Source organism: Diceros bicornis, chromosome 35 (genome assembly GCF_020826845.1).
Source record: "Diceros bicornis minor isolate mBicDic1 chromosome 35, mDicBic1.mat.cur, whole genome shotgun sequence".
In the NCBI taxonomy this organism is placed as follows: Eukaryota; Metazoa; Chordata; class Mammalia; order Perissodactyla; family Rhinocerotidae; genus Diceros; species Diceros bicornis.
This window is the reverse complement of record NC_080774.1, coordinates 15,905,782-15,920,889: the sequence shown is the minus strand read 5'-3', so window position 1 is coordinate 15,920,889 and position 15,108 is coordinate 15,905,782. Positions and strand designations below refer to the sequence as shown.

General features: G+C 47.7%; 1 protein-coding gene across 1 annotated transcript in view; it reads right to left on the bottom strand.

Moving 5' to 3' along the window:
• Positions 1-15,108, bottom strand: part of SRRM4 (serine/arginine repetitive matrix 4) — a 148,402-nt gene that overhangs the window by 25,908 nt on the left and 107,386 nt on the right. Inside the window, exons 3-7 of the mRNA XM_058531530.1 lie at positions 13,385-13,471; positions 10,866-10,937; positions 8,111-8,137; positions 6,234-6,284; positions 3,001-3,099 (exon numbers count right to left, since the gene is read on the bottom strand). Of these exons, the coding sequence (XP_058387513.1) occupies positions 3,001-3,099; positions 6,234-6,284; positions 8,111-8,137; positions 10,866-10,937; positions 13,385-13,471 (336 nt within the window). The remainder of the gene's footprint in view (positions 1-3,000; positions 3,100-6,233; positions 6,285-8,110; positions 8,138-10,865; positions 10,938-13,384; positions 13,472-15,108) is intronic.

The window sequence follows — 15,108 nt, the reverse complement described above, 5'->3', positions numbered from 1 at the left end:
TGTTCAACAGATGTTTCTTCATGTACCTGCACTATTTGGGGGGCTGGGGATGCAGCCATGAAGATGCAAAATGTCCCTATCCTGATTCAGTTTAATGTCCTTCGTGTGCCTGTGTGAGTGTCTGTCTGTCCGTCCGTGTCTGTATGCGACTGTGTGTGCATCTGGGTGTGTCCATCTGTGTTTTCATGTGTTTGCCTATAAACGTAACTGTGTATATCTGTGCGTCTTTGTGTATGTGACTTCACCATCTGTGAAACAGAGGCATCCTATTGACTGTCGCCCAAAAGTTTTGAGAAAAACAAAAAGCTGACAAAAATGACAAAGATGCCTTCTGCAAGCTTGTCAGATTTAGATCTGGCTGTCCTGTCTGCAGTGGAAACCAAAGGAATCTCTGACTCCATAGAACGGGAATATTTGGACTCTGCAGAGCCCATGAGCTCTGAGCCAGAGTAGTCATACAAGTAGCACTTTACTAAGTTGCATGGCACCCCTCTTAAGGTGTTTTCACAGTCCTTTCTCCAGTTTGAAGACACAGACAGGACAGGTATTACTTTCCCATTTTACAGCTAAGGGAGCTGAGGCTCAGAGATGTTTAGGGAACTGCCTGAGGTCACACAGCTTATAAGTGGCAGAATCAGGGCCAGGGCTGAGTTGTCTGTCCCCTGTCAGAACCGATGACTTTGCTTCTTGTTCTGGAGTGTCCCTCTCTGCTCTGGGGCCTCCAGATCATTTTTCTACCGGGTGTGTGGCCCGAGGGCCAGCTCTCAGGTTGTTCCTGTGCCTACTGGAGTGTCCCTTAGTCCAACAGGCACCGGGGAGCTCAGGTGGCAACACCACTAGAAGAGGTGACAGCAGGAGGGCTGGGGCTGGGGTCTGTGTTGTGACCACTTCCCTAAGAGGTAAGTGGCAGGGAGGGGGAGTGCAGCACCCGAGTGTCTGAGGCAGGCCCGGCACCACCTCTGGCCCAGACCCGCAGATCTCAGCTGCTGAGAGCTGATTCAGCCTGAGTCACATAGACCTGGGTCCCTGTCCCAGCTCTGCCAGGCATGTGACCTTGCTCAGACCCCTTTGTCCACTAAGACGCAGTTTTACCAGTGGCACATCAGGGATGCAGTGGAGCCCAGCGTGTCAGTGCCCTCCAGACGAAGGCCCCAGGAGCACGCCTGCAGCTGAACACGTGTTTACCGCCCCCAGCAGTGGGGGAGCCGTGCACCCTGGACGGGGCAGGGGGGCGGCTCTGTACCAAGGTGTTGGCGAGAACGTGTTATGGGCGTATGGTAGGTGGCTTTGGGGAGCGTTTCAGGAATGAGGGCTTTGTTCTGGCTTAGATGCCATCAGAAAGCAGAGCCAATCCTCTGATTGGGTGTCTTCACAAACCTCGTCTAGAAAGAGGGCAGGGTAGATGGAGGCCAAGGCTCTGATTGGCGAAGAAGCAGCAGTCTCTCCCATCAGCCAGGACGGAGAGATGCTGGGCACCCTCGTGTTTTGGACAGAGCTCCTGTCTCCTCTGGGCTCCGACCTGATGACAGAGGTGTCTTGTTTTCGTCATGATCACTCAGGGTCCCAGAGCAGCCTTGTCTGATGTTGACGTTCTTTGAAATTGGTGACATTCAGAGGGAACACCAAGGCCCACCAGCGACAGTATATGATGCCAGGATCTGCATTTCTTTCTCAAATGCTTCTCACACTGGGCTTCACATTCGCATCTCCTGGGGAGATTTAAAAATCTTGCTGTCCTGGCCCCACCTCATCCGAATTAAATCAGAGAGTCTAGAGGGTGGGATCCAGGCATCGGTGTTTGTAAAAACTTCCAAGGGGATTGCAAAGGGCAGCCCGAGTGGAGAAGCCCTGGTCTAGCTCGTGCTGTTATCGGGATGATTAAGAGAGAAAATATATTTTTAATTATAGCACAGTGCCTGACACAGAGTAGGATTTAGATAAATATTTCTCCTCCCCTCCTCCTCCTTCCTCTAGACATTCTGATTTAACTGGCATGAGGTGGGGCCAGGACAGGAAGATTTTTAAATCTCCCCAGGGGATGTGAATACGTAGCCAAGTGTGGGAGGCACTTAAGGAAGAAGAAAGCAGCCTCTGCCCTCCGGAAGCTGGCCTGGTACTATCAGGTAGGCCTGGGTATTCCCGCTGGATGTGAGCAATTTCAATCATTAACATCAAACAAATCCCTGTCCCTTCTTCTTGATCTCCTCGTCCAAAAGAGAACTCTCCTCCCCCTTCTCAGGCCAGGACAGCCAATGTGTCAGCATAGGGGCTGGCCCGATGGCATAGTGGTTAAGCTCTCACGCTCTGCTTCGGGCCTGGGGTTTGCAGGTTCAGATCCCAGGCATGGACCTACGCACCACTCATCAAGCCATGCTGTCCCACATATACAGTAGAGGAAGATGGGCATGGATGTTAGCCCAGGGCCAATCTTCCTCAGCAGAAAGAGGAGGATCGGCAATGGATGTTAGCTCAGGGCTAATCTTCCTTACCAAAAAAAAAAAAAAAAAAGAGAGAGAGAGAGGGTCCAGGTTAGGAGAAATCTGACTTGGAAGGGCCTCTGAAGTAAGTTCTTTGTGCTGTGTGGCCTTTCATAGGTTGCGTAGCTTTGCTGTGCTTAGAACAGCCTTTCGTGAGAGTGCAAAGTCCACAGCCAGACTCCCCAGTTCAATCTGAGCTCTGTCACTTAGTAGCTAAGTGACTAGCAAGTTCCTTAACCTCTCTGTGCCTCAGTTTCCTCATCTTTAAAATGGGGTAATAATAGTACCTGCTTCCTTAGGAAGCATATGTGTTAGCGAATACTGTTGTTGTTCCTATAAGTGGAGGCAGCAGGTCTCTGCAGCCCTTTCTCTACAGGGATGTGACAAAAGAGCTGCCGAGTGCCCGGCAAGGGGCCATCCCTCTGCTGGGAGAGGCTCCCCCACCAACAGTCACAGCCAGAGGCAAAGCTGATGATAATGGCATCTTAGACCAGCTCTGGGCAGCGGCTGGGGGAGGGGTTACCTGCTGTCACAGCTGGAGGAACGGGACGCTGAGCTCTGGGACCGCGAGGGGCAGCGGTGGTGGCGGTGGCGGTGAGACTTTCGGGGCCGGCTTCGAGATCTGGGGGGTGAGGAGGAGCGAGTCAGAAGAGGAGGGAGAGAAATTTTGATCTTGTGACACACGTTTTCCTCTTGCACCCAAGTCACTGTCCCTCCCAAAGTTATGCATCTCCCCCCCCCACCCACCCCTGCATCACCCAGCTTCCCGCCTGGGAATCCGGGTCTCTAACTGTACTGAACACAAGTGAGCGGAGAGGGGTGCTCTGGAGGAGACAGCCTGGATGACTCAGGGCCCTCAGCCTGCAGGCCTGATGGGACCATACCCTGGACGGGAACGTCACCTCCACATGTCACCTCCCCCTCACCTAAGGCAGGAGTTTCAATTTCAGCCAGCTTCACAAGCCAGTCAGGACCACAACGTGTGATTCAGCCAGGCACTAAAAAAATGTCACCCGAAAGGCATGGGCTAAAGAATGAAGTGGCTTTGCCCCCAGAATAGTGGCATGGTAGAAATACAGATGTTTATGTAAAATATTCCTATTTTAAATGTAAGCTGATTTAAAAAAGAGACACTGTTTGGGGAAAACAAAACATATCTGCAGAGTAAATTAGGCCTTTGGGCTGTCAATTTGTAACCTCAGACCTGGAAAATTAAGTCTAAATTCTTAACATCGAGTCAAAAGCCCATTTTCAGAGTAAGTTAAAAACATCATCGACAACAAAAATTACAATAACAATAATTACTACCACTACCACTAAAATTGGCATTATTACAGCTCACTTCAGCTCCCTCTAAATAATAATAATGACTCAGTAGTAGTAGTAGCAGTGGCAGTGGTCACTGAGGATTGTCAAGGAATGTCAATGGTTTGGGCCCAGCCAGGAAGCCAGTGGGAGTTAGAGACGACTCTATCGGGGGGTAGCCTGGTTATCCAACAAAAGACTCAGGGATTCTTGTAATGTAACAATCAGACCATATCCTTTCCCTGCTTAAAACCTTCCCATTGCCCACATGTCAAGTCCCAACTCTGACCTTGACCCCCAAGCACCTTCAGGAGCCAGCCCCTGCCTAGCTCTCCAGCCTCCTTGCATGACATCTCCTGCTCTGGCCTCGAGGCTCAAGCAACTCCAAACTGCCTGTATCCTGGCTGACACATTTCCCACGTCATGATGTCCTCATGACGATGGTGATGATGACGATGACAATGGTGATGATGGGTAACCGTATCTAACACATCCTGTGTGCCAGGCACTGTTTCTTAAGCATTTTCCTTAAATAGACTCATCTACTCCTCACAACAACCTATGAAGTTGGTTCTCTTATTGTTCCCATTTCACAGATGAAGAAACTGAGGCACGGAGTTTAAAGCACTTGCCTAACCTGCAGCCTAGAACGGTTACTTCCATTCTCACGCTCAACCCAGACACCTACTGAGCCCTCTTTCCACACCAGGGCTCCCACCGCACCCTAGGCTTCCATCTGCCACCACTATGTCCCCTGTCTGTCTCCTGTGCCCCACTGCCCTGTGAGCTCCTTGAGCAGGGAGAGTGTCTGGCTAACCTCTGTCCTCAGGCCCGGCACAGGGCTGCCGCATATGAAGGCCTCACTAAGGGATGTTGAGTAAAGGAAGCTGCATCACCCCCGTGGTCACTTGGTTAGAAGCAGCCTTGACGAGGAACTTGGCAAGAATAACCATCCTTTACCTCAGGATGCATTTTTTCCCCTTGCTTGTCCCTCTCCTGATTTGTCTTTGGCTTGCACAACCTTTCTTGTGTCCTGCTAGCCATTTCTGGGGCTCATCCTCCTTGCTGCCCTCAGGCAGGCAGTCCTGTCTCAGCCATGATCGATCCCTCCCCATGCTCTTTGGGTCTGGGCCCGGCCTCTGGCTCTGTGGCTGCCTGTACTGCAGCCCCACTGGACAAGTGATGCTAAGGTCTCTGAGAATATGCGCTCTGTGCTTAGTGTGAAGGCACACGCAATACATATCACCAATAATTGCCTCTTGACTTGAACAAGCTTAGTGACTGGGAAGTTCTCCCCTGAGCTAATTCAAAGCTCTACCGCTTCCTTCTGGAACGTTCCCCAGGCTCCCGTGGTGGTGGCTGAAATACCCTCCTTCACACTGACCTTGAGTGAACGGACCCTTGGGGCAGCAAAGCTGGCGCCCTCCCTCTGAGCCCCTGCCTCCTCTTTTCCCTCCTTGGCAGCCGACTGCCTTTCATCTTATCGCCTTTGATCCTCCCTTTAGAAGCTTCTTGGCGGGAGATAAAATATTAGTTGATTGGAAAACACATGCACTAGCATTTGCAGGGTATAAAGTAGGTGGGTTGTAACCAAATTTACTTTTGATTTGGCTGGGAACTGAACTTCGCAGGCAGCGCTGGCTGATTTGAATTTCTACTACCGGTTATCAACCGTGAACCAGCTGGGGCCCCGAGACTGGGGTTGGAGCTTCAGTGCCGTCTCCATGCTGTAAGCCCCAGCAGCCAGGGCTCGGACGCGTATGCACGCTCACGCATGTGCATGCACGTGGTCATGCCCCCTTGACCACTCGTGCACACACAGCACACACGTGCGCACAGGTTAAAACCACCCACACCCTCCGTATGTGTAATACACGTATATTAATAAGCAGTGCATACAGAGTGCATCGAATTTGCACACAGTAGCAGACTGCACCAACACACACATCGTTCACGTTCACGCTCACATAAGCACGGGCATACATAATGCATTCGTGTGAATTCAAATATATACCACACACACTATTTATCCACATTGCCTACACACAGTGCACACAGATGTTTGCATGATAGAAAAATGTAGACACTTAAAAACAATGCATACTACACATATACACACACACTCAAATATATACTCTGCACGCACAGGCACACAGAATTCACACATAGTGGGCATGTCGGGCACACAGGTGCACACCATTCACTTTCATGCACACACAAACACACATGCATATGCATATCATATACACAACCTTGTGCACTCGCGCATACCCAAACCCACAAAGGAACCGAGTCCACAGTCAGTTCCGTCTTGCTCTTCCTTTTTGCCTCTCACCCACCCGCCCTCCTCTGCCTCTCCCTGTTTATTGGCCACTCGAACTCTGGCTGTTAAGAGGCCAGGTCCTCCACCTCCCCTAGCTGGAGAGAATGTTCCAGGCGGAATCTACTTACTGTTTTTTGTGCCTCTTCTCTTCCCTTCTTTTGCTTTTTGGGCTAGAGGAGCTAAATAAGAAATAACCAATTAATTGAAAGATGCAAAATTCCGGTTAAGGATAAAAATAAACAAGTAGTTAAGATGCTTAACATACAGTGGCCACTAGATCCAGGCAATTTTGGAACAGACGCTGATCATTTCTAAATGATCAGCTAACAGAGCAGTCGCTGCCAACTTTTTCACCCAGCAGGTTCAGCCAGAGACAGCGACCCACACATATAGACTGAGGATGGGGTGCAGAGGATGCTAAAGTCAGCTTTGATAGGTTAATAATAACAGCAGTTATAAAGGTAACGATAATAATAGCTGCCGTTTCTCGAGGCTTAATTATAGGGTGGGCACTCTGCTAAATACTTTTTGTAAAAATTTCATTTTATTCTTCCCACAATCTAGGGATAGAGGCACAATTTAATAAGCACTCATTTTACAGATATGGAAACTGAGCCTCAGATGAGCTAAAAAACGCCCGGGATCACACAGATGAGGTGGGACGTGGCTACAGACCATGGGTCCCCAGATCTCATGCTCTTCTTGATTGATGTTCCATCAGTCTCTGAGAGTAGAGAATGGACTATCCAGGGAGGTATTCTGAAGCCTCACGAAGCTTGGCAGATTCTAAAATGTTCTGCTCATGAATATTCAAGTACTCGGGCTGTTTTTTTTTAAGTCAGAGGGCTGGGGTGTGGGTAGAGTGGACAATGATGCCTCGGGGTCGTATGGAAGGAAATAGAGGCCCCAGAGGGCGAATGCTATTTGGTAGTTCATGCCTGACTGGCTTCAGAGGGTCACCAAGAACCCCTTACTGGCCGAGGTCGTGGGAAGGGGAAAACTGATTTCATCCAGTTTCACCCAGCTGCAGGATCTATCTCCGCATTTGAGACTCAGCCTGGGTAGTGAAAGAGCCCGGGACCCCACTGAAAGATCCAAGCTCACGTCCAGCTCTGCTGCTTAGTTGCTGTGTGACATCAACCTGTCCTCTCCAAGACCCAGCTTCCTTGACCATGAAATGGGGCCATTGCTCAGGCTGTTGGGCTGAGAAGATGGATGATGTGGGTAATCAATGTCTACTTGTTAATTGATTGAATGCAAAGGCTTTGTACTCTGCCAACTGCTCTGTTGTTATTGTTATTTAAGAAGCCGCTGCAGGGGGTCCTGATCCTCTGTCTGGAAGATCTGGGTTTGAGTTTTGGCTCTGCTATCCTCCAACTGTGTGTCTGTGGACATGCCTGTCTCATCTCCTGTCTGAGTCTCAGTTTCTTCATCTGTAAAATGGGAATAATAAACATATCCACTGCACAGCGTTGTGATGGGGATTACTGGGGGTTAAATACACACACACACACACACACACACACACACACACACAGACACACACACGGAAAGAGCTTAATGCAAGATCCAATTTACAGGGAGTACCCCGTAGGTGACAGCTTTATCTGTGGTCACCCAGTGTACAGTACGACTTGGCCTCTGTCCCTCGGCTAGGATCTGGGGAGGCTTTGGGGGGGCGGCTGGGACTGATGCTTCTCTACATGCCCCCACCCAAGATTTCAACCAGTGGTTAAACAGACTCTGGCAAGGGGAGGGAGACTTTCCAGGGAGGGGCATCAGTAGGGGCTGGTCCAGGAGCAACCATCTGGCCTGATGGAAGTTGAAAGCTAGCTTGGAACTTTCAGGGAAACCAGCCCCATGCCTTCATTTTGGAGGGAACTGAGGCCCAGGAAGATGAAGGGGGCGTGTCCAAGAACACAGAGGCGGAGACTGAGAGCTGACCCCAGAAGCTGCCTAAAAGCAGGAAGCTAAAGCAAGCAGCCAGGGCCAACAAGACTCTTACCTGTGCCTTCTCCTCTTGGAGAATGACCTGGTTCAAGGAAATAAAAGGAAGGGAGAGAGGGAGGAAGGAAAGAAAAGAGAGAGGGAAGGAGGGAAGGAGAGAAAGGAGGAAGGAAGAAAGACACCGAGGGAGGGAGGGAGGGAAGGAAATAAATACAGGTGAGTTTGAGGTGTCCTTTCCTGAGATGAATGTATCAGTGCATTTGTGAGCAGGCTACATGGGGGACACACAGGCGATCCTCCTCCTCTCTTAGATTTCAAAGAATACAAAGATCATATGGGAACCATTGCTTTGTATTTTGAACTTCCAGGTCAAAGGTTACCAATGCTTCAACCCTCACTCACAGTTGGCAGTAAGCCTGTCCTGGATGAGGTTGGATGAGGGCGACATAAGAGAGAGTCTGCTACCTCCTTCCCTCCCCTAAGTCTCCTCTCATCTTTCCTCTCCCTAGTTGTGGATTCATCATCACCATCGTCATCTTCATCATCACGGGACAACCAGCTTCCATATGTGGAACTCCTACTGTATGCCAGGCTCTGTGCTAAGCATCTCACACACAATCTCATTCAATCTTCCCCCAAACCCTGTGAAGTAGTACTAGCAACCATGTTACAAAGATGCTGAAGCTCAGAGAACTTAGTTAAGTTGCCCAGAGTCACACAGCTTCACCAACTCCTACTCATTCTTTGGAGCTCCAAAGATGTCATCTTCTCCTTGTAGCATTTTCCGATCCCCTCAGGCTGGTTGGGTGCCTTCCCTCTGCTCCCACAAGCCCTGGGTGAGCTTCTGAGCTTAGCCTTCTTATAGGACAGACCTCTGCATAATATGATTATCCATTTTCCCCACTAGAATGTGAGCGACTCAAGGGCATGGGTTTTGTTCCCAGGGCCCAGAATCCTCATGGCCCATAGTGGGTATTCAATAAACAGATGTGAAAAATGGGAATTTTTTCTTTTTTAACTCTAAAGTCTTGTTATTTGAGAGGAGAAAAAAAATAATCTCAACGCATCCCTTACCCCTAGCTCCTACGTCTTAAAAAGTCAACCATCATTAACCAAACATTGCAAGAAGTTGGACCAGAAGTAGGGTGGTGTTCAGTGGTGAGGGTTTGGGAAGGGTCAGCAATATTATTTTCCCTTACTAATCAACCTCTTTATGATCCTCCTTCCCTCTAAACCTCCAACCCCTGGGCCGACTGTAGCCAGCAGAAAAAGCCTGTTTCCAAACTTCTGGCACAGTCTTTTTCTCATGAGAAGAAACCTTTGAGTGAGAAGCCACTTGGCTCCCAAGATCCAGATATAGAAAAATGCTTCCCCCTCCCCCATCTGACCCCTAAACTAGGACAAATTGTTCAGCATAGGAAGGGGGCAAGATGGCGGTCTACAGTCTTGGGCAGGCCATTGCCTCTACCAAGGACTCCATGTTGGGAAAGGTTTCTAACACCTAATTAACAACATTTCCCTAATTGGTTTGCCCATGTCTTGTATTAAGCACAAACTCAGCATCAACCAGAATGTCCGGGCCGGTGGTGGACATAATTGGTGAGACCAAACTGAGCTGAAACCGTTCTGGCAACAACGACTGAGACGTGACCACAGCCCTAGATAGGGAAAGGCCGCGTTGAGGCAACTTTGAATCAGGGGTGAGATGCAGGGGAAAACCCCAATGAACTCTTATCTTCTGTGCTGTTGTGGTTGTTTAATTGCACAAGTAATCCACCAGTGATGGAGGAAAATCGGAAGATACAGATACATAAAAATAAAATATAAGCCACTCTGTCCCTGTCATCCACAGCCAACCACAGCAAATAACTTCTACAGGAGCTTCAAACTCCCTGTCCTCAGGGGCCAAGCAGCCTTCATAAACATGTATAAATGGGGGCAGCAGGATAAGTGAGGCCTGCAGCAAACCAAAGCACCCCCACTCTGTCCAAATGCACAGCAGCTCCTCAGCTCCAGCTGAGGGTCGCCCGTGGGGAACCGGTCCAACGAAGATGGACCTTTTGATTTTACAGAGGAACTGGAATGTTTGATTTTGTATTGCAAAACCTTCCAATTATAAAATGATGGCTTGGCCCACAAACCACAGATTGTGAGCCCTCTGGTGCATATCCTTCCAGTCTTTTTTTTCCCGACAAACATACGTGTGTGTGAGTGTGTGAGTGTATGAGTGTCTGCATGTGTATAGAGTGGGCATCTCTTGGAACATGTTAACAGTTCACAGTGCCCCTTGATGGCTGTCCACAAGGGTAGACAATCCCAGGAGCCATGTTTTCCGTGATCCCACCCCCCAGGACACAGTTGGACTAACCAGAAAGGCCTTTCCTTGGGAATTTGGAATAAGCAACAAGGCAGAAAGACTCAGTGATGTTTTGTGGCTAAGCCTGCAACCTGGAGAGATGGGGACAGGGTGCAGCCCTGTCTCCCCACATGGGCTTGGGAACTGTGCATCCCTCGTGGGTGCGCTCAGCTCTCCACTCCCTGGTTCTAGCCTCCCAGTGAGGCCTGCCTGGTCCCCGACCACTCCGGTCTCCTTATAATCACATCCCCCTTCTGGCCTGAGTCAACTTTAGTGGGCCTCTGGTCTTTGCAACTGGGGTCCCAAGTTATAAAGATACAAATAAATAACAATTCATAGATGTGTATTTTACATAAATGAAATGATAATCTTCCAATTACTTTTTGGCACCATCTACTCTCACCTGAATCCCCAACCCACCTGGGACATCCTGTTCTCAGAGGAGGAAGGATCATACCTGTGTCGCTTATGTTTCTTGGAACTTTTCTTCTTCTTTTTCTTCACGGGCGACAGGCTGTATGACGGGGACCTGCCAGAGGAGGGAGGCACCTTCAGAGGGAGGCTTTTAAAGACCAGGATTGGTTTCAAAGACCCTTCTCCAGCCCTCGTACAGGGTCCCAGCTCTCAGTAACACACATCAAGGATAATGTCAATACTAATATTAGCCTGCATTTGTTTTCAACGTTATCATGTGTTTTATATACGTTATCTCACTTAATCCTTCCACACACTTCTTGGGTAAGTACAATAGCTATCTTCCTTTTTCAGATGAAGAAAGTGAGGTTCAGACAGGTCAAGTGACTTGCCCGAAGACACACAGCTAGGAGGTGGAGGAAGTGATTCAAACTGAAGCCTCTCTGACCTCAGGGACCTTGCTGCCAATCACTCTAGCCCCCCATAGCTGCCCTCCTGGTCAGGCCACAAATATTTCCTTTTGTCTGCTGTTCTCCTCGACGCTGGGCCCCTCCTCTCATACACTTTAGGTCTCTCCTCTGCCCCACCCTGTTGTCTCCCTGGTAAGATGGAGCCCCTGGAGGAGATCTCACCAGCCTGTGGTCAGCATGGCTGGTGCCGTCAGGGGCTACCTGAGAAACAGAGCTACCCTAGGACCATGACTGTGACGCGAGACTGAGGTTCAGGTGACCTGAGTTGCAATCTTGACTCTACCACCAACACAGGAAGTCACCTTGGGCATGTCACTGCTCATCTCTAGGTCTCTTATTCCCCCACTGACAAAACACCAAGGTTGAAGCAGATTAGGAGTTGCAAACTCAGTGCCAACAGGGGCCTCTTAGCATAAATGGGTGAAGCAGGCTGGCCGTGAGACAACAGGGAGTGGTGGGGACTGTGGTGAACCAGAGAGCATCTGACGGAAGGGTACGGCTGCTTCACAGATCAGCCGAGGGTCCTGTGTGGGAATGCAAGCCCGGGCTTCCAGGACACCTGCCTTTTCAATAGAAATTGCCAGAAAAAAACATATTTTCATATGAAATCTCCTGGTTTTTAAATGTTGGCCACCAGTTAAAAACACAAAAAACACTTTATGGGTCAAACAAAACATGTCTGCAGGGGAAAATGCAGGGTTGAGAACAACCTGACTCTTAGGGAATCACAGCTCTGTCCCCAAACTCGTGCTCAGTGGACGTTTATTGAATGACAAGTGAGTTAGGGAAGTGTCTGGCGGCTGCCATTTCCTTCTTGGAAGTGTTCTTCTGCCCACCCCTAAAGTCAGGAAGCTCAAGCCACTTGCCGAAGTCCCACTCCTCACCCTACAACTCAGGGTCTTCATTCACATCTCCCTCTAGGTGCTTTCTGGGCAGGTCCCCTTAGGAACTCGGCTAACGGGGTGAGGAGAAAACCAGGAAGTTGGGGCCTGAGTCGTCCAGACACTGCTCTCTGCTGCCCCCTGCAGGCTTCTTCAAATACTGCCTCCGAGGTTTGGTGTGATTTTTGACTGGCCCCTGGAAGGTCTCTGCCTTCCCCTCTGGGTCTGGACCACTGGACGTGCTTTTAGTCTAGTGAGTGGCAGCCTAGAAGGAAATCTGGAAATCTTTTTAAATACAAAAAAGTTTAAAGGAATTGTACATAGAAAAAAATTCATAGGGTACAAAAGAGTCAATAGCTGGCAAAAAATATGAAGTCCGTTATCCTTGGCATTCAACTTGCTAGGTGGGAGTGGTTGAGGATCCCCGGATCAAGTCCCTGTAGCGTCTGTCACCCCCTCTCTGTGCCTTTCTCTTCTCATCTCTAAAATGGGGATAATAGTTATAAGTTCTGGGAATGTAATGCACAGCATGGTGACTATAGTTAACAATATCATAGTGTAGATTTGAAAGTTGCTAAGAGATTAAATCTTCAAAGTTCTCATCACAAGAAATAAAAATTCTAACTATGTGAGGTGATGGATGTTAACTAAACTTATTGTGGTAATCATTTCACAATATACATATATCAAATCATTATGTTGTATGCCTTAAACTAATACAATGTTATATGTCAATTATATCTCAATAAAATTGGAAAAATTTTTTAAAAAATAAAATAAAATGGAGATAATAATGCTGGTCTGGTAGATTGTGTTCAAGGGTAAAAAATGTTCATGGTGCTCACGGTATTTAGCACAGACCTCCACACAGAGTAAGTTCTCAAAAAAAAAAAAATCAATATTCATGGTCATGACTATGCTTTCGATTAATTGGTCATTTATTATGTGTCAGACACTGTGACAGCTGCTAGCACATCCATTTTCTCATCTAATTCTCACAAAACCCCAAGAGGTAGGTATTGGCACCATTTTATAGACGTGGAAACAGACACAGAGAGGCAAAGTGACTTGCCTAAGGTCACACAGCTAGTTAAGAGGCAGAGAGGGGATTTAAACACCACGGGAGTCGCTGTTTGACTCTGAAACCCGTATTACTCCTCTTTTGTCCCTTTCCCCATCTTCAAGGTTCCATCTCCCCTAGGGGCCTTCACCTCCTTCTCTTCTTCCTGGTGGATTTCTTCTTCTTCTTCTTTCCCCTGGAGGAAGGCGGTGGCGTCAAGTCTTTGTCTCGGGAGGCACTGTGGGGAGCACAGAGTCATTGTTAGAGGACCCAGGGTCCCCCAAGCCCCCCACCAGGACTGTTGCAGCTGTGGAAGAAGGACCCAGTTCCTTGGAGGATGAAGGACCTGTAGCGAATACCTAATTATCACCTCATGGCTGATTTGGTCACACTTCAGATTAAGTGCCTTAAATAAGGAGTGAATGCCAACCTAATGAGACAGACGCTGTACGTTACCCAAACAACAATTGATTATTTAAAACAGACTTGTAGAGGTTAACTGCTCCTTAATAGATTTATCATTGAATTTGCAAATGGCTCACCTTGGTAAATAAATCACTTTTTAAATAATTAATCGGCAGTTCAGCACCCCCCTCCCCAACACACCATGTCAGTAGTTCCTGCTGGAAATGTAATAGGAGGCAGAAGATATGTTAAAGTAGGAGCTGATTATTAAAAGTATATTTGCCGAGGTCTAATGTAACGAGATACATATCTTCTATTGCCTCACAGAACCCCAAAAACCTTGGCTCTTCAGGAATAATTATTTCCTGTTCAATTAAATTCAAATGCTCAGGCCGCAGTTAAATGAAGTCAAGTTATCTCATTTTATAATTGGGGCAGCCTCCAGAGATGTTTTTAAATATTATCCCCTGGCAAAAGGAGATGGTTTGAGATGAAAAAACTGGTTGGGAATTGAAACATGCCAACCCAGTTCCTCCTCACTGGGAAAACATAGCATTAATAATAATATTATTGTCATTATTAGTAACAACACCACTGTCATCTATTCACTCATTATGCGCCAATGTTTTATATACTTTGACGCTCACAAAAACACTTTGAGGGTGGTACGATTTTTATCGTCTCATTTTATAGGTGAAGAAAATCAGGCTCAGAAAGTTGACTTGGCTTACCCATGTTGGCACAGTTAGGAAGCATCCAAGCTAGGATTTGAATCAAGGCTTGTGTGCTTCCTACCCTGAGAGCTTTCACACAAAACCAGCTGCCTTCTCAAACTGGTTTGCGTGGCTGATCTTTTGGAAATCACTCAGCTCTTTACGGAACATCATAAGATGCTGCCATATTTAATCCCATTCTAAGAATCTGGATCATTATGATTAGTAGAAAAAATGATCAAGTCATTAGAATATATGTTAAGGTCTCTGCATCTCCCATAAATAAAATCATATAGCTATGTCTATAACATTTTCAAGAGTCACTTTTAGCAGGTTAAAAATAAATATCATAGGGATCAAGTACCCAGCTACTTATGGTACTTACAAAGCACAAAGCACGGTACACGCATATCGAGGAAGCAAGCAGCCTGCTCGTTTAAACATCGTGGGCGCTTCCCAATTTCCCCTTCAACAAGCGCTTGACACAGAGTAAGAGCCTAATAAATATTTGTCCAGTGACCAAATGAGGGATGAATGGATGAAACAATTTAGTCACTTGTTAAATCATCTTGTTTCCTATAAACATCCCAGTGTAACAGCTGCCAGGAATTTGAGGGGGGAAAAAAAAAGAAACAAAAACATTTAAGGGAGACGTACTTAAGAAAAAAAAAAATATTTTAAAAGTGTGTCTTATAAAACAAAGAGAGCGCTCATCGTTTTAAGTGGTAGGGTAAAACTGAGAAAGCCCTTGAATTTG